General features: G+C 31.5%; 1 protein-coding gene and 1 long non-coding RNA gene across 2 annotated transcripts; one reads left to right on the forward strand and one right to left on the reverse strand.

The window, feature by feature from the left end:
- Nucleotides 1-4,157: 4,157 nt before the first annotated feature.
- Nucleotides 4,158-10,603, reverse strand: LOC143045952 (uncharacterized). Its single transcript, XR_012969049.1, has 2 exons — nucleotides 9,462-10,603; nucleotides 4,158-9,264 (listed from the first exon to the last, which is right to left on the reverse strand). It is a non-coding gene; the product is annotated as an uncharacterized LOC143045952 (long non-coding RNA).
- Nucleotides 10,604-17,298: 6,695 nt separating this feature from the next.
- On the forward strand, nucleotides 17,299-20,066 carry LOC143045953 (uncharacterized). Its single transcript, XM_076218809.1, has one exon. The coding sequence runs from the start codon at nucleotides 17,395-17,397 to the stop codon at nucleotides 19,792-19,794; it is 2,400 nt and encodes a 799-aa protein (XP_076074924.1). The 5' UTR covers nucleotides 17,299-17,394; the 3' UTR covers nucleotides 19,795-20,066.

The raw sequence follows: 20,066 nt of genomic DNA on the forward strand, positions 1-20,066 counted from the left end.
TATGTAATTAGGACAAAATATCCCTCTGTGACAGAGTCGATCTCAAGTAATTAACACCCACTTACAGAAAAGTCGGTAACATTTTATGTGTAATTATCGTCTTTCGTCCTCTCTCCTTCTAATATAACCTCCTTGGTTTAAGTAAATCTTTGCTAGATGTATGTTTTTCAAACAACAACTAAAACGATAAAATAAATTATGACATGTATTTCAGGTTTTTGTTGTCTTAAAATTCATATCAAATTGTTTAATCTACACAACAAAAATATGCAAACAATATAATATATACATATTAACGACCAAAGCTGAATAAGTAATTCATAATAACTAAAGTTTATAAAGCGTGAAAGACCAACAGTTTTGTCTTGTTGTCCTTTAAATAAACATAGTATGAAAAGAAAGGAATCTTTCAAGTTATTTGACGACCAATCTTAATTGTTTCAAAACCTGATTATATATATAAGATGATATGAAAGGGTAATAAAAACCACGAAGCGGAGAGGAACAAACAGAAACAATAAAAAGAAGAATACTTTAGGAAACCGTTGCACAGCTCGCACTTTTTAAAATATGTCCATATCTAATCAATCTTGACATCGAGGTCAAAATGGTATATATGTAAGATTACGTTAAGGTTACTCATTTTCTGCGCCGGATTTGCTATTCATGTCTCATTTGTCTTGAGCCATGCCAAATGATTTTGAAATTCCGAACTTAGTATAAACGTTAAAACTTTGATAAAACCAAAAGGACATGAATAATAGCCAAACAAGGAATGACAGTTATGCATGAGATAACTGTACGACTTGATTTGAAAAAAATATCATAATCTTATAACACAACTTTTTTATAAAGACAATATTTATATTTTCATGCCAGTGCTGAAACATTGAATTATGGGCTGGTGATACAATGATAAACAAGATTTAAAACAATATGAACTCATGTTCGTCTTCTGTTTAAATAAAACGGTGATTTTTTTTAATGATTTCTATATTTTTTCTCACAGATTCATAGTGAAAGAGTTAACTTTGTATTGAAAGAATTATTGTAACAAACTTAAATATATATATATTATATATATAAGTACGTCTGAGCCAGTGACAACTCTACAACAGATTTATCCATCGGATCACCAGCAGTGATGGTGATACATGGCTGTGTACATTATGTGTATACAACTCGTCTAAACATCAACCCAACAATGTTAGATCTGTAAATTTGCTTTCGCAAATTTTTTGTTCTTCCCTCTCCGGGATTCGAACCCATGCTAATGAGATATCGTGACACCAAATCGCCTGCACTGTAGCCGTCCTGCTAGACCACACGACCACCTGGGCTTCATAAAAATGAAACTTTCGGTGGCCGGGTGTTACCTTTCCACGTCAGTTTTAATCTAGCGTCGTACTACAGAAATGATATATAAGGCATGAAGATATTTTTCTTACAGATTAGCTAAATTATCTATAGTAAAGGATCCAACAAATTAATGTAAGATACAGTCACAGAAAATAATTATATATATATAAAACCAAAACAATGGAAACACCAAACAGAAGTTTTTTTCTGTATTCATTTGATAGTAGTCTTATTAACGTTTATTTTATTCATAGTTTTTGGAGCAAAATCAAACCTATTTCGATTTTAACTAACTTAGGTTTTATTTCCAAAAAGTTGCAAATGTTTGTCTTTTTAACACTGACATTAATTTCTGAAGGAAATACTGATCATTTTTTGTCATCGTCATAGATTTTCTAGTCCTAATTTTGTAAAGAGGATGTTTTTATCTACAATTTAGTTAACAGTGCTAAATGTATTTGAATCTATCTGATACTGAAATAAAAACAAAGGATTGTACAGATGAAAGAGAGTTAATTTGTGAAAGAAATATTACGCAAGAAGTTAGCAGCGCTTCAAACCATTTTGGTGTACTATATTACGTTAGAACTGGTGCATGAATGTCAAATGTGATTTATTTCATATTTTTAATAACGACAATTGCACTTAGTTCTTATCGATTTATAAACTCATTTACCAATATCTTTTGATTTGCACTTAATAGAAATAGACGGTGGCGTCAGAAAGTTAAAAGTTAAGCACGGTACTTCGTAAAATGAAAGAAGACTTGAAGATAAAAAAAATATATTCTCGGCATCAACCATCATTTAAAATTAAAAAAAAAGTACGGTTAATTTTATAACGGATTTCCTTACTATCAAATAAAGGCAACAGTAGTATACAACTGTTCGAAATTCATAAGTCGATAGATAAAAACAAATCCGGGTTACAAACTTAAAGTGAGGAAAACGTATCAAATATAAGAAAACTACGACACAACAGAAACACAACATTAAAATGTAACACCCAGAGAAACGAACTATATTATAAAAATGGCCATTTTCCTGACTTGGTACAGGGCATTTTTAGAAAAAAATGGTAGGTTGACCCTGGTTTTGTGGCATGTCAAACCTCCCGCTTTAATGGCAATGTCAATTATAACATTAAAATGACAACATTACATTACAGGACAGGAATACAATACAAATAATTGGAAGAAAATATAGGACAGAGAAACAAACGAATAATAGCCAACAAAAGGTACCAGGTTATCAAAAAATCTTATCAAATCCTGTTTTTTTTAAATGCATGCTGGTATCATGAAAAACTTATTATTGTGGGCAAAGATAGTTTAGGATCATGAAGGTCCATAAGTTTGATGTGTTTTAGCTTTGATTTTGCAATTTAAATATGGACTTTCCTTTTTGAATTTTCATCGGAGTTCTGTTATTTTGTGATTTTACATTTCTATAAAATTCCATGAAAAGAGAAATGATGTTTTTAATAAGATTGTTAATTTGGATTTCTATATCAAAGGTGTAAATGAGTTTTCTTAAAAAAAATAATCTCCTATACGTTTAAAAGGAAAATAGAATAACCATACATTGTCTCGAAATTCAATTTGATTTTGGAGAAGGCTAGGAAACGGGTAAAAAGTGAAGCTTTGCCTAGCATCTTTGTTTGAAGCAGAGAACAAATTAGATTTATATTTCGAGACAATGTATGACATTTCTTTATATCCTGCAAGTCCTACAATTGTTCAAAATGAGATATTTACATTAAAAACCATTGTCTTTATAACAACATTGAAACTCAGCGAGGCTGTGCTTTTAATGATGTCATAAATAAATCTCTACGAAGACACAAGGCGATATACGGCCCGTGACTGTATATAGTAAATGATAATGAGATCAACGCAATTTGACTGAGCAAATAGCAAAGCTGCAGTTTATATTAAATAATATAACATGTATTTTCAGATTCCAATATTTTCGAACCTCAAGCTTGATGTACATTTGATAACAATTCTAAGGACTGAAATAAAAAACACTAAAGTGTCTTAAATATATGGGTTGAGCGAAATACCTTTAAAAAAAACCATCAACATAGAGAAGGTGTGTTTGAAAAAACAAAATAATATCGTGCTGTTAATCAAATGGAAGTGTTACTTTAAATTTTTTTTATTTTTGTACGACTTTGCCCCCCGCAGAGCTATAGAAAAACAGTACATTAACGGGTGTTACACGGACTCTTTTAAGATGATACACGGACTCTTTTTATTTGTTACACGGACACTTTTTATGAATAGAATAACTCGTGCATGATCAGTGAGTTCATGGGCACTTTAACTTTCAATTAGATTTGAATTTTTTGGTTCACCGACTTATTTCCTGTCTTTTTATTGAACAAAATATTTACGTTAGCATCAATATCTTTTTTCAAACATTTCCAGTAAAATACTATTCATATCAGTACACTAAGGGATTTATTAGACATTTAACTTCAAAAAGGGGGGGTATGGTTTCTCCTAAAAAAGATATTTTGATCCCAAATTTTACGAGAAAAAAATTATTATGGTCAAGCAGATGACAAATTAATGTTTTGAATGATTCCTGATTTTCCGAAAACCGTAAATAGTGCTAATTTAACTCTTTACCATTCGGCAAAAATTGCACTATTTTTGCCGCAGAGGAATGATCAAATTTCAATCATTCATAACTTTCTTGTTACTGTTAGTAGACTTATCAACTAAGACTTTTTATAGAAAACAGTTTTTCAGTATTATTATCTCAGATGGTGCCATTAAAACAAAATACATATATGGTTTGGCGATATCTGGCCACAGCTTTTATTCATAATATGATAGATTCATATAATATATAATATATATACATGTAGATAGATATGTTGTAGATAGATACTAAGATATGTTGTAGATAGATATATAGACCATAGACCATGTATATGTAGATAGATCTATGGTCGGTTACCCGAAGATAATATGGCAACCAGGTAGATAGATAGATATATGTGAAGATAGATATATATGAAATGCACCGTGGGATACACTGGTGCTTAAAATTTAGAAAACACCGTGGGATACACAAGTGTAGTCTGTATTATCCAAAAACCTAAAATTTCATAGTTAACATTAAGATTCTATGCAGCGAATTCTGCCATTTACGGGAATATATTTATGATGCTCAAAGTTCAAAAATAAAAGTCACTTTTCTCAACAGCAAACGAGTTAACATCATCAGTCAAATCTGTATCACCACTTTCACCGACAAAACCTGAAAAATAAATACAAAAGAGCAGTATCTTGTTCAATAAAAAGGAGTGGGAGGGCGGGTTTTCAAGTTTACCGCTTACAAAATTTAAACATCTTGCTTGCTGCGATGAAATTCTAAAAAGGAATAAATGACGTCACAGAATATAACGTCACTCATGTCGGGTAAATCTAAAACATGAAACGCAATCCGTGAGTGGCCCCGGCGATAACTGAATTTAAGTCTATTAACTTAAATTCCATTATCTCAGATGGTGCCATTAAAACAAAATACATATATGGTTTGGCGATATCTGGCCACAGCTTTTATTCATAATATGATAGATTCATATAATATATAATATATATACATGTAGATAGATATGTTGTAGATAGATACTAAGATATGTTGTAGATAGATATATAGACCATAGACCATGTATATGTAGATAGATCTATGGTCGGTTACCCGAAGATAATATGGCAACCAGGTAGATAGATAGATATATGTGAAGATAGATATATATGAAATGCACCGTGGGATACACTGGTGCTTAAAATTTAGAAAACACCGTGGGATACACAAGTGTAGTCTGTATTATCCAAAAACCTAAAATTTCATAGTTAACATTAAGATTCTATGCAGCGAATTCTGCCACATTGACGGAGGAAAACAGAGACTCTGTCAACCGCCATAAAAAGGGCGGTTCGCTGCAAAGCTGTGAACCAGATATGAGATAACTCAGATAGGTAGATATTTTTATTAAACGTACAACTTGGTACATATATATATTAAATAATCTAGATAGATAGATAGATATTATTTAACGTACAACTTGGTACATATATAGATAGATATTTTACTGAACGTACATCTTGGTCCATATATATGATAATGTCTGGATAGATAAATAGGTATTTTTATTTAACGTACAACTTGGTACATATCTATATTAAATAATCTAGATAGATAGATAGATATTATTTAACGTACAACTTGGTATATAATAGATAAATAGATATTTTACTGAACGTACAACTTGGTCCATATATATGATAATGTCAAGATAGATAAATAGATATCTTTATTTAACGTACAACTGGTACATATAATATTAAATAATCTAGATAGATAGATAGATATTTTTTAACGTACAACTGGTACATATATAGATAGATAGATATTTTACTGAACGTACAACTTGGTCCATATATATGATAATGTCTAGATAGATAAATAGATATTTTTATTTAAAGTACAATGTTAAATAATCTAGATGAAGTTTTGTGAACAACTGTTCAAAACATATTTACCTACACAGATAAAAATACTTACCAAAACTACAGCAAACCATAAAATAGTTGATTGTATTTGTATATCATAAAATATAGTATATTATAGTATAATATCAACCAATAATATAAAGATGTTTAAGAATTCATTTCATAAGCAGGTAAAGAGTGACAAGTGAAAAACATCCAGTGAAAAAGTTCTGATCTGATCGAATCATAATATTTTATGTAGCAACCTGACAGCTTATTATAAAGGCAATAAATAGTTGTAAATTCTATAGCAGCACCAGTCCAGTTTGCATTGGTCTAAATTGCCACCATCCTTACTTAAGAAAGATGAATTTCACACTCCATCTGGTCATGTTCTACATCTCATTGGCAAAGACCCACTCTAGAACTACCTGTGTCAATACCACTACAAGTTAATTAAAATTATGTTGGATCCTTACAGTTTCATTATACATGTATATTCTGAGTTAACGTTTAACATGTGACAAATATGCCACCACAAAAAAAACATTCCCATGCCTAGACCTAGTCAACCCCATCTGGAGGATATCAGTCTGCTACAAAAACATACTTACTATTGAGGATTCTACTATTAAAACATCAAACATTAAAAATCTCCTACAATTCTGTATGGCAAATAGCTACATGGAAGTATATGCTACATAGTAATATGATTACATTTTAAAGCATAATAAATCAAGACAAATAATAATTCTTCTGGAAAACCCTGTATTAAGTGTCAGTATTGGATCTCCAACCCATTTATTGATTTTATAATCCTTCAAAATCAATGAAAGGACAGCTTTATTACATTAAATGACAAGGTGATTTGAACTTGGATATCACAAGGCCTAGATTAAACAAGGTAAACCTGGTTAAAGTTACCTGTTAGGACATCCAAAAGTTATAAAGGATGACCTGTGTTACACAAAAAACAAAACACAAACAAGTGCTTAACAACATCTAGATACCCTCATAATTAAAAGCAAAACAATTCAAATAGTCCCAGCGTTCATGCTTAAGTTACTGAAATTCAACCTGTACTATAATTTCCATGATAAATAACAACCATAATTTGGAATCAACTGTTGCCCAGCAACCAGTAGGGCCAATCATTTATGCAAAGAAAAGTTCCATATAAAGCACCAGCCTAAAATAACAAACGGCACCTAAACATACAGCGTACAATACTCATAAATTGGGCAACTTCTAGAATCCCCCAGGATGAAGATTACAATACATTCTATACTAGTATATATATAAATTAAGCTGTTGACACCTAAATACTAAAGATTTTTAGCAGTGGAGCAGACTGCAAGACAAAGCTGTAAATAATTACTTAGTTTGTTCTAGATTTGCTAATATTACATGTACATACATGTATATATTTAACTGCGACTGACAATTTAAAAAGTAAAAAAAAACAAACTTGTCAAGATTAAAAGTTGATTACAAGATAAAACCATTGGACCCCTTTTTTCCCTTAATATATATGTATATATATAAAAACAAGAGTGCACACACTGAAATGTCTTGCCTTCTTTACTAATCCTTGATACTATCTTGATAGGCCTAAATATACAGCTTTATTACAACTGTCAAATAAACTCAACATTAACCAAGAAAAGGAAACATTGATCAATCAACCATGAAAATGAGGTCAAGGTCAGATGAACCATGCCAGGCAGACATGTACAGCTAACAATTCTTCAATACAACAAATATAGTTGGCTTATTGCTTATAAATAAAGAAAAACAGACCAAAACACACAAACACTTAAAACTTAGCAATTGACCGTGAAAATGAGGTCAAAGTCAAATAAAACCAGCATAAACCACATGAGGATCATAAAATATGTCCATACACCAAATATAGTTGACCTAATTCACAAGGTATTAGAAAAATAGACCAAAACTAAAAAACTTAACTTTGACCACTGAACCATAAAAAATAAGGTCAAGGTCAGATGACACCTGTCAGCTAGACATGTACACCTTACAATCATTCCATACACCAATTATAGTAGACCTATTGCATATAGTATAAGAAAAACAGACCAAAACACAAAAAACTTAACTATAACCATTGAACCATGAAAATGAGGTCAAGGTCAGATGACACCTGTCAGCTAGACATGTACACCTTACAATCATTCCATACACCAATGATAGTAGACCTATTGCATATAGTATAAGAAAAACAGACCAAAACACAAAAACTTAACTATAACCATTGAACCATGAAAATGAGGTCAAGGTCAGATGACACCTGTCAGCTAGACATGTACACCTTACAATCATTCCATACACCAATTATAGTAGACTTATTGCATATAGTATAAGAAAAACAGACCAAAACACAAAAACTTAACTATAACCACTGAATCAAGAAAATGAGGTCAAGGTCAGATGACACCTGCCAGTTGGACATGTACACCTTACAGTCCTTCCATACACTGAATATACTAGACCATTTGCTTATAGTATCTGAGATATGGACTTGACCACCAAAACTTAACCTTGTTAACTGATCCATGAAATGAGGTTGAGGTCATGTGAAAACTGTCTGACAGACACGAGGACCTGCAAGGTACGCACATACCAAATATAGTTATCCAATTACTTATAATAAGAGAGAATTTAACATTACAAAAAAATCTTTTTTATTTATCAGGTTATTAAACAAGATAAATATTAATATTATAAATATATAAATCGAAGCGTCCTCCATTCAAAAAGCGATAAATACCAAACAACATTTAAAAGTTTCAAAGTATAAATATATTATATAATTATATAGAATGTAACGTCATATTTCCAAAAGTTTTTTATTTAAAGCACATGATGTGGCATCCCATCATTGTATGGCCATAAAAATTTGTAAACGTAACACATTCAGCAATTTTAAGTTTAGAAACTGAGATATAAACATTACACAAATCTTTTCAATCCTACCCATAAGATTAGAAAAAGTTGTCTTAATCTATATAAATAAGTTTGTTATATGTTGGAATCACATGTACATTTTGTACATGAGTTGGTTTAACTTAAAAGTAATATACTGCTTTTAACTAAAAAATCTGACGATTACCTGAAAATTTTTCAACTGAATCATACCAATGCGAAGCTCTAGGGGTTAGCATAAATATCATCGATGATGATCCAATGTACAAATGTATGTGACCAAAGCAGTTGAGTTAGTGGCGTGATGAGTCGTGAATCCAGTCCAGTATGGTAACCCATTTGTAAAAAAAAACTGGTGTGGCCTTGTTGTCCAAGTCTCAGGTCCAACTGTTACAATCCTTGGCCATGTTCTGTGGCTGAGCAAGGTCTCTTCTTGATCTACCCAACATGTGCTACAACTCAACAAAAAGTAAATATTAGTTTCCCCATGCTACAATGTACATAGCATTGACAGTCAGTTGATAGTAACATAGTGTAATATTAGTATATAATTGAGTTATTATTGATTCGTTATTACAACAATAATTCAAGCTGTGGCCTGTTGACATATTTGTTGGCTAAATTCTTGATCTAACTGAACTATTCATACCATATCGACCTAGTCTAGTCTAGAGAGTAGTAGTTACTATAAAAAGTATACATTTGTACATGTCACTGTGATGAATGACTCTTGACAATTTTGAGTACACAAATGTGTAGGTACACGCAAAATGTATAGCCGGATATATACAGATGATAATATTTGCTTAAATCCACCAGCAAGCTAACATTTAGCAATGATTTCTTCTGACTACTGCTTCTTAACTCCAGGTATGGTCTCTGTTCAAGATTTCCAAGATTTTTGTTTATTTGTATCGAAAGTTGAACTTCCGGTTATGAACCTGGGTCCTTCGCCCCAAAGAGTACGTCCCTTTTACGTTCATATCCTTTCATGGAATATTTTCTGTATATGTGCTATGAAAGATCTAGATACACAATTACCGATGTATACCCTCTTAAGGAAAATTTACTTTTAATTCGGAAGTTTCGGGAGTTCATTAGATAACACCTGCCCCACACCACATAATCATTAAAGACACGTTACTAACCTGCCTGATCTGTTACAGCGCAAAATACCATTGTTAGGCTTACCCATAGGCACTTGACGATCTGTCAATACTCAATTTCAAAGTATAAGATATGAGATCAAAGTAATATATATAAAAAAATTAAAATAAAAACACTCGTGCATCTAATTTTATGTAGAAATATATAGATATATAATGGTAAACATTATTATAATCTGCAAATCTTAGGACAATGTTGCATCTAATTACTCACACTTGTAAAAATTAAATAATTATAAAAATTGAAAACGAGTAATCCATTCATGAGACCAATGAATTTGTCATTCAGTCTTTCCATGTGCTCTCCACGTGGCGATGCCATATGGTTAAAAATTGACGATCGATAAAACGAATTCTTTCTAAGATTACTTTTAATCACATTAGAAGCATAAGTCAGGTTATAACCATACAAATTCTTACACGGTTTACTTTACCATTTCAATTTTCAAGTTTACCGCTTACAAAATTTAAACATCTTGCTTGCTGCGATGAAATTCTAAAAAGGAATAAATGACGTCACAGAATATAACGTCACTCATGTCGGGTAAATCTAAAACATGAAACGCAATCCGTGAGTGGCCCCGGCGATAACTGAATTTAAGTCTATTAACTTAAATTCCATTAATGAAAGGTTTGTGATTTTTTTTTGTCATGTTTGATCACGTGATAATCAGTCCAATGTCACGTGACAACAACAAAAAAATCGGAAAATTATAAAATTTCGATTCAAAATGTACTTTTTTTGTAGTTTATTTATGGAAATAGTATCAACAGAGCATTCAAATACAATGTTAGGAGTAACATCTCCACGAAAAAGAACCATCAATGGTCTATTTATGTGAGAAACAGCAATTTTTATAGCCAAACATGCTATGTGGTGATTTGGGTCAAAATTGCTATTTTCGAGCTTTTGGGGTAAAAAACGTAGCTCAACTGTGCAACTGAAGTGCATCCACACTTTTATCCCCACAATCATTTAAAGGGCAGAAAACCAAATATCTGGCAGCCTCAGTATCCCTTAGTTACCGATTTGTAATAGATTATCTTAATATGTATGTCTCTATTATTCTATAAACGACTGTAGCTAAAAAACAGACAATTTACTTTGTCACAAGGAAAAAAGCGTCCTTGAAATTAAGCATCTAACAAGAGTATCATAATATTTAAAATTTTGGCTGGGCGGCTGAAGATCGGAAGCCTTAGAAAAATCCGTGAAATATACATGTGTTAAAATAAATACGGAGTTGAATAAATAATATATTTATGAATAAATATATGTAATTCCTACTTTAATGTAGTTAGAAAATATGAACTAGTTTAATAACATAAAACATATTTGTATATAGATATATATTTTACTAATCATCAGCTATATATAACTATAATATAAATAGTTATCCCACACAATTTTAACTATTTTAATGATACATGCTACAAGGACAACAAATACAGGGCCCGTATGCATAAAGCTACTTAAGTTAAGATTTTCCTTAGTAAACACTTAAGTTAAGGAAACTCCGCCCTTTTTATCTAAGTGGTATGCATAAAAAATCTTAAACTAAGTATTTCCTAAGTAAAATCTTAGTTGTTTTAAGTCACGCCCACAAAACTTAAGTGGTATGCATAAAACTCCTTATACTCAGGAAACGCCTAAGATAACACTTAAGTCTAAGGTACCTATAGAGCTACCTTAAATTTTCAAAAATAGTTAAAAATTAGTCGAAAGTTTGCGTTTTTGGTAGAACATTATTATGTTACCTACAATTTGATTGATTAATATATATATCAGTAATAAACTAATTATTCGTTTATTTATTGCTAAATAATAAGTAAATATTAAAGATCATCGTTATTTTCTTCGAATCACGTATAATCAACAAATCAAGAGATAACAGTGGGTAGTTATATATACTATTTCCTAATCTCGATGTTATGTATACCGAAAATTACTGAGTGTTACACACATGTAATTCATGGTACTTTTTTTCTTTTGTTTACTTTGTACGTGCACGTTTTTTTTAATTATTAAAATACACCGCGCGGTATCAATTTTAACCGTTAGTTAAAAACCGAATCAAGGAATGAAGAGAGCATGAAAAACCACACTTCATATATGTGTGGGGGTGGTTTCTGTTTTGCCGGGTGGATGGGGTTGGGTGGGGGGTGGTGCGTCATTTGAACTTTCAATTCAGTTTTATTCTAAAGATGTAGGGCATACCCTAATTTTTTGTTCACTTACCGGGACAAAATCGAAAAGTTTTAAGACCTACCCAGAGGTGGATTTCTTTCATAAAAAAGGGGGGGATATGAAACAATTAGGTTGATTGCTGGAATCACTGTTACGGCAGTCAGAAGTCCCCATGGAATTCGTCGGTTATATAAGGTATTTGTGATACCTTACTCGTTTTAAATTATTTTTTCATATTACCTTATATATTCAGAGAGATATATTGCGGTTCGAAAATATTTCTAAGTTCGTTAAGATGTGGAGAATATACTTACTGTAATAATTTGTTTTAGTAAAGATTGTAGGACTTTTGAAATATACCCTAGTTTGTATATGGATTTCTGGAAAACAATCTACCCTCCCCCTTTTTTTGTTGTAAAAGGGAAGTGATAAAAATGTTAATTTCACATCAAAATAGATTTTTTTAAAACTATAAGCAAATGTAGGCAAGGGTTCTGGACAGGGAGATGGCAGCGCATAATAAGCTCAACGATAAGTGAACATTTTATTGAAAAAAAGTGTTTTGTAAAATTATTTGTTAGCACATGCATGCTTACAATGCTGTACTCAGTCTTGATCTACACCACTGATTTAACCTTGATCATGTTTTGTTAGAGTTTAAAACATATTGTTGTCTCCAGAAAATATTACACCCATGAAAGATAATTAAAGATTAAGTAGAGGAAAGTTTTGGATTACCAATGCTCATCCGTCAAAGCATCAACCATAAAAAGCGTTGTCTTAATATATGCGCCAATTGTTCATCATTAAACTATGTTACGTTCTATTGAATTGTTTTACATGCCTATATCAATTTAACCCCAGCTCTTTAAAATAAAAGCATGCATTGATCAATAAATTAAAATAATCATAACAAACTTTTACACGGATGAGTACATATGATGAGCTAATATTTATCATACGGTAACTAGAGAAAGGTTCCGATTTAAGTATTCCTTAGTTAAGTGAATACTTAAGTAAGTTTATGCATACCATTTAAGAATTTGACTTAACTAAGGAAATTCTTAGTGAAATCTAAGTTTAAGGAATACTTAAGTTAAGATGTTTTATGCATACGGCCCCTGGGGTGTCGTTATATTTAACCATTTTATTGATTGTGGCGCGGGCTCTGTTATTTTACAAAAATAAGTCAAGTCAAGATATTTAATATTTGTGTTGGTTTTTTTTAACCGTACATTCACCATTGCGGGATGCGAACTCAGATCGCTTGATTACTAGCCTTAGATACATCCCCTCAGCTACGGAGGCAGACAGTTAAATTCGATTAAATTCATACTTATTTTCAATGTTATTTATAATATTTATTTATAAGTTGACCATTAACATACAAATATTAGATTATAATAAGATACTAAGAAAGACGTCAAAACTGCATTTTTTTACATTTTCAAAACAACACACAATATGGAATGGTGTGTGAACCCGGAGAGAATAGGGAAGAGGGTGGAAAGGGGGGGGGGGGGGGGTACTTATGATTTAATGTCAAAACCAAGTAACACAAGTAGTAAGAAATGCATTTTATGTATACTATTTGGCCTCTGGCACAACAATATGCACGTTTTAAGTGGTATTGGCAGAAATTCTAAGAAATAGTTGCTGAAAGTTACTGACATATTGACAATGTTAACTGTTTGTATCCGTTTTTCGTAGAAACTAATCATAAGAAAACTTATTGAACCTTCATTTTATAAAGCTCAAAACATAACTGAAAGAAAACAATCCATTAAGAACCGATTTTTGCAGTTTATAGAAACCAAACACAATGTTTCGATAATTCAAGATTTACACAATCCTAAATTTTTTTCTACAAAATTTTAGCAGATTTTTAAAAAAACGACGATAGTTTAATTGCTTTATTTTACCATAAAGATCAACCCCAAAATACACAACTGGCGTTTTAATGTGTAGCTGAAACTCACAGGTTTCATTTAAGCCCTTGGTGAAATCTGTTGATAGTCAAATGACAGAGAACTTAAGGTTTTAATCTAAATTTTACGCAAAAAAGTGCTTATGACCCGAATTCGGGTCATAGGAACGGTAAAGAGTTAAACAAAAACATTTGGGTGCTGGAGATGAAAAGTATATTGTTAACATACTCAAAAAAGAACATACCGCCCCCTTTATGAAGCAAAATATTCGGTCAATAACTGTTTTCTTCAATATATGGACATGAATAGTATTTTGGACAACACTGAGAGTAAAGAAATGATGATACTGACGTGTATGTTTCAATAAAAATAAGACAGGAAATAAATAAATAAAAATAAAATCTTATCAAAAGATAAAATCCCTATCAACTCACGAATGCACGATTGATCCTATAAACAAAAGGTGTTCATGTAATACACGTTCAAATAAGCAGCAAATCTAGAAGAAAATCATTCAACTTATGTCATCAATTTTGGGCGGTAAGCTGCGATTGGATCATAATGTAACACGTGTTTAATCCCGATCAAAACTTGCAGATCTAGAGACGAGCATAAATTTAAAAAAAATTAAAGTATATGCCTGAATTTATATAATATTAAGACAAAATCCATTTTTTCATAAACATTTCATTCACTAATGAAGTAGGAAATTCATTCTTTTGATACATTTATATTGTTATCGAATTTATATCAGTTGCGGATCCAACCCCCGGGAACCCCCACCACTGAATGTTAAATTCAAGTATTTGGCAACAAACGCGCGATTTTTACGAATTTTTTTTAAGGTGGGATGGGGGGATGTAATGGCACATTCTGCATTTTTTCATCAAAAATAAAGATCACAGCCTGTTTATTTTAAAATCAATTAGCCCCCCCTCCCTTTCCCCGCTTTCCGTTTCATCCATAAAAATTAAACGTTATCCTACTTACCACTAAAATATTTCTTTAATATATTACTTTTTTTACGAAGTTGCATTCTAAAAAGTCTTAAATGTGTACAACATTCATCTTTTACTTGAAATGGTTCTTTTTTTTTTATCAAATTATAAAGATTCCTTATTTTTTTTCTTGAAAAAAAATCCTCAGTTGAACGGAAATGAAAAAAAAAAGGAGTTTATACTGTAACTTACATTTACTGCTTTATGGCTATCTAAGTTTCTCAAATTTTTAGTCTTGCAAAATATATTATTACTTTCTTGAAACGTCGTACAAGTCAGATAAAAAACAAGAGTAACAAAAGAAACAGGCCGGTAACAACCAGCCGAATAGTTTTCTGCACTTGTAGTCAGGTCAAGGTCCTCGGCTATCGCCTCGGACCTTGACCTGACTACTCGTGCAGAAAAACTATCCGGCAACGGTTGTTACCGGCCTGTTTCTTTGTTACCTTTGTATTTTATCTAATACATAACCAAATAATTATGAAATTCAGAATTAAGATATACTGAGTATCTTTTTATTTATAATATACAGACAAAAAAGAAGTATAAAACGTTTACTGACACTCCTTAAAAATCTTCCACACATTCTTTATATATTTTTTTATGTTGACATGCAAATTTTGAAGAAAAAAATGTGTGTGTAAGATATGTCTTATTGTTATTTCTGTAAAAGATAGTCTGTATTTTCTGGAACTATGATATTTATTGTGTCATTTTTCATATTTTTTGTATTTATAAAAAATTCAAGTTTAAGTTGCTATTTGTTCCTTGTCGTTATATAAGTGATGTATCTTATCCTTACATAGCCAAACATTGCTAGACATCGTACTGACACCAGTTGTTATCATGCATTATAACTCCACTACCTTGATATTTGTCGTAATATAAACATAAATTTGATTAATCTGATTAATTTTTTACAAGACAGTTCAATGACTATGATGCCATACTCTTACATTCAGCTATAAAAGAATACAAAATTTGGAATCCCGTAGACAGACGACTGTCTGCCTCGAAATTTTCGAAAAAGTCTTCGCTTTTTAGATCAACATTCCTATAAAAGTTCAATCTTTTTCAGAAAGTGTGTTGCTTATATTTTAATATTAGTTGAATATCAAGATAGTGCGGCAACTCCGTGAGATTTCTCTGAAATTCACAAGACAAGAAATGCATATGAAAACTAATATCTGATAGATCATGGCCTTGTGAACATTCGAAATTTTTACAGAAACTTAAGTTTCAACTTATGCTTTTTTTGTGGAGCTTGAAAAAATCCGTATCGGCTCAAGCAAGAAAATCAATCTTGTTGAGATGACTAACTATACTCTATAGAAATGTGGGAAGTTCTATCAAATATGTCGGGGACGTTATCAAATTTACTATCAACTACGACCACCGTGACCTTTTAATTAATGTCTGTTAAATTTTATTTTACGTTTGTTTTTGTAGTCAGTTGTGTGAATGACATGATTTTGATTGATGGATCTAAGATATTGTCACATTAAACCTATTATGTCTGTTTTGTCATACAAGTGGGAGGTTTAGCAAGCTATTTAACCAGGTTAAACCCACCAGTTTCAGAGGGAAATGTCAATACTAATTTTTTTAAATATTTTCAGTTTGTTGAAACAGTTGGATTTAATCCGTTTTTATGGACTTCCCTTTTCTGAAATCGGTATTTTGTTGTACTCTTAGGCATTTGTCATATATTTTTGGACTTCCCCTTTCAAATTATATTGGAATCAGATTTTTTCTAAAGTCCTCTTTTTGCAGGGCAGGTACAAAATCTTTCATTTTTTATTAAATAAACATCAACATAAATTGGAGTAAACGCATTTCTACTCAGTTGGTAGTTAGAAAATCAATTTGGGCTATTAATGTAAGCTATGTAAAAATACTGGGAATTCCATAATGAATAGGATAAATGTTTATCTGGTCTTACAGTCCACCATTTACAACATAACATATCGACATTCGTTTATGTATACTATAACTGTAATGATATGAAAAGAATAGACTACTTCCTAGTGTTAAAAATATTATGATCAGATAGGCTTAAATATATCTTAAATTGACAATATATTTCAAACATAATACACCTCATGAATTCAAGATGATAATCTACTTCCTTGTTTCAAGTATCAATAAAGTATAGACATATTGAATAATTTCAGAATTTTATCACGTGAATATAAAATTATTGCTGATAGTGTTTGATTTTGTCAGTGTTTATGGAATTCCCATTTTTAATTTGCCTTATAGTTTGATATATTTTGTTGTACTTCCTCTCATCAAATACAAAATGAATGTAATAACAGGTTTAGCAATCCTATTTCTTATGGAGACGATTCCTTTATTGATCAGAGGACATGTTATTAGAAGTATACCAAATAATACATTAGTAAAGCAGACTTGTGAAGAAGTCTGTGATAATTATGGAACAGTGTATCCACAAAATGATCATGTGAATAAGAATTGTGTAATAACTATTGACCCATTGGATATAAACGATTTTGTAAATAAACTGCGATCACAAGAATATCATATCAGTTTGCTTAAAATAAGTCTAAATTTTTCAGAGTACATTGAAAACGGAAAAGTTAATCACACCAATTGTACAATTTCACCACTTGAATGGATATGGACTTATAAAGGTGAAAAAGGTGGATTTCAATATTTATCTTTGATGAAAGAATTTTCATTGTATTCATTAGGCCTGCTCGATCAATACACCATCTCTATGACATTTAACTTAAAATTAAAAAGAGGTTGTCCTGTGCGAATTGGTGACAGAAATACTACAGAGCGATTAGGATCAGCATTTTTACAAGCTTTCAACAAGTCATTTCAACATGAAAAGGTGATAGGATTAAGGTATGGATATTTTTGTTACATAAGTAGGATATGCATGAATCATACCATGTACATGTTCAGTAAATACGTCATTAGTTCAAAGCAAAGTATGGGTTACCGCTGCTGCAGAAATGAATTCAATAAAACTACTCGAAAAGACTTGATATCATGCACGAGTGATGCAATCGTGATTGACAATGGTTTATGGTGGAATTTTCCTTATGTAATAGGTTGGACCCTGTTTCTTTTCCTACCACTACTCTTTTTAAAGTACACCGAAGAGAATTACAAAAATGACGACGTTGTCAACGAAGAATGGTTAATTTCAAATCCCTTATCATTCGGTAACGTTTTGAGTAGTTTTTCTCATCGTGCTTACGCATCGGGAACGATTTTTTCAGGACTGTTGAAAATTATTTGTGTCCTCTCAACTTCGCTGATTGTTGTTTTAGAAGTTGTATCGCATTTCATTTTCCTGAAGGATTACGTCGCCAGCAGCACAAAAGCTGGTGTTCCATTCAATTGGATATCTATGGCTGCTGGATATTCACTGAGTAGGGACAGTTTTCTGCCATGCTTTGGAGGTCCGTATATAGCACTTGTGTTGTATTACATTTCAAGTGCCTTTCTGATTTGTCTGCCATCTGACCTGAGTAAATTTGTGGATAAAGGCATAGACGATCATTTGGGTATGTTTACATCTTTATTAACTGTTGATATAACTACGAAAGGTAAATTGGGAGCGGTATTAAATATCAACAGACAAACAGGATATACAAGACTATATTCGGTTTTGAAAGCCAATATTTACATGCTGATCAATCCGTCATTTTGGAATATTGGGTTCCAGATTCAGAAAAGAAGAATAAATGGCTTTGTCAGTGTATTGACAGGAAAAAGAATATTATATAGACTTGTTCTTACTGCTGCTTTGATACCTATTTATCTGTTTATATGCGTTGTTGAATGGGTGTTAGCAATATTTGTGTACGCTTTACCTGTTGTAGGATTTTTTATTATCATTATAAATGCATACTATACTATTGTGAAGCAAGTGCATACTTTTCAGAGAACTGGTTCAGCTAGCTTTATTCTCAGTATTATAGTAATTGTATTGATGTCCGTATGTGTTGCCTATGATATTTACATATTCTCGCTACTTTTCATTGAGAGTTTTATCTTTTTATGTCGGATTTGTACGTATTCATTTGCTGGACTTATAGCCTATCCGAACTCTACTTACGGTTATCTAGTTTTCACGATAACAGTTATGATATATGTCACAGAAAGTATACAACATGTAAATGATGTGTATACACACCTTTTCGAAACAGTTAAGAACATCTGCATACAAATGAAAAAAGAAAATCACTCACAAGCCGTTCCATTGATTAGTTGTAATGGATGCCTGATGTTTGTTTCCAATCCTTTGTTTCGATATGTTGTTCGGTACTATAGACCATTAAGAATTGAAATACTTTTTTCTCTACTGAAACTGACCTTCATTGTGATTCTACTATATATGTCCATTTCAATTCTTATCACATTTAAAGAACTTAGTAAAATGTCCACACTGACGCAAGCTATAACAGCTCTTTTTATTTGTTTGATTCCGAAACTGTGGCACATGTTTGAGGAAAAGGGAGACAAATACAAAGAGGGGACTAAAGCTGCCGATATTAAGAATATAATCGAACAGTATTGCAGATGTTATATACAAAAACAAACTCTGACTAGTATTCAAGAAGATGCGTCAACATTAGCTTACATAGAACACAACACAAGCAACACTATATCATCAGATGACGAACTATTAGAGGAGCTGTTACTCGACGTAGACATTGAATGATTAAACTTTTACTTAAAAAGTGACATACTAACAAAATATATAAATAGTTATGTATAACAACCTTTCCAAAAACGTTATTCTGCCATAAGAAATGATAGTAAAGTACATCTTTTAGGAATGTTGTTGGTCATATATAGTTTTACCAAAACAACCATGTATGAATTTACAATTTTACATTGACTAAGACAAAATTCGACATGAAGTAACAGTAACGTATTGTACATAGCTTGTTTAATCCTATTCATTTATCAATAAAATTATCATAACTTTGA

This window comes from Mytilus galloprovincialis, chromosome 9 (assembly GCF_965363235.1).
Source record: "Mytilus galloprovincialis chromosome 9, xbMytGall1.hap1.1, whole genome shotgun sequence".
Lineage (NCBI taxonomy): Eukaryota > Metazoa > Mollusca > Bivalvia > Mytilida > Mytilidae > Mytilus > Mytilus galloprovincialis.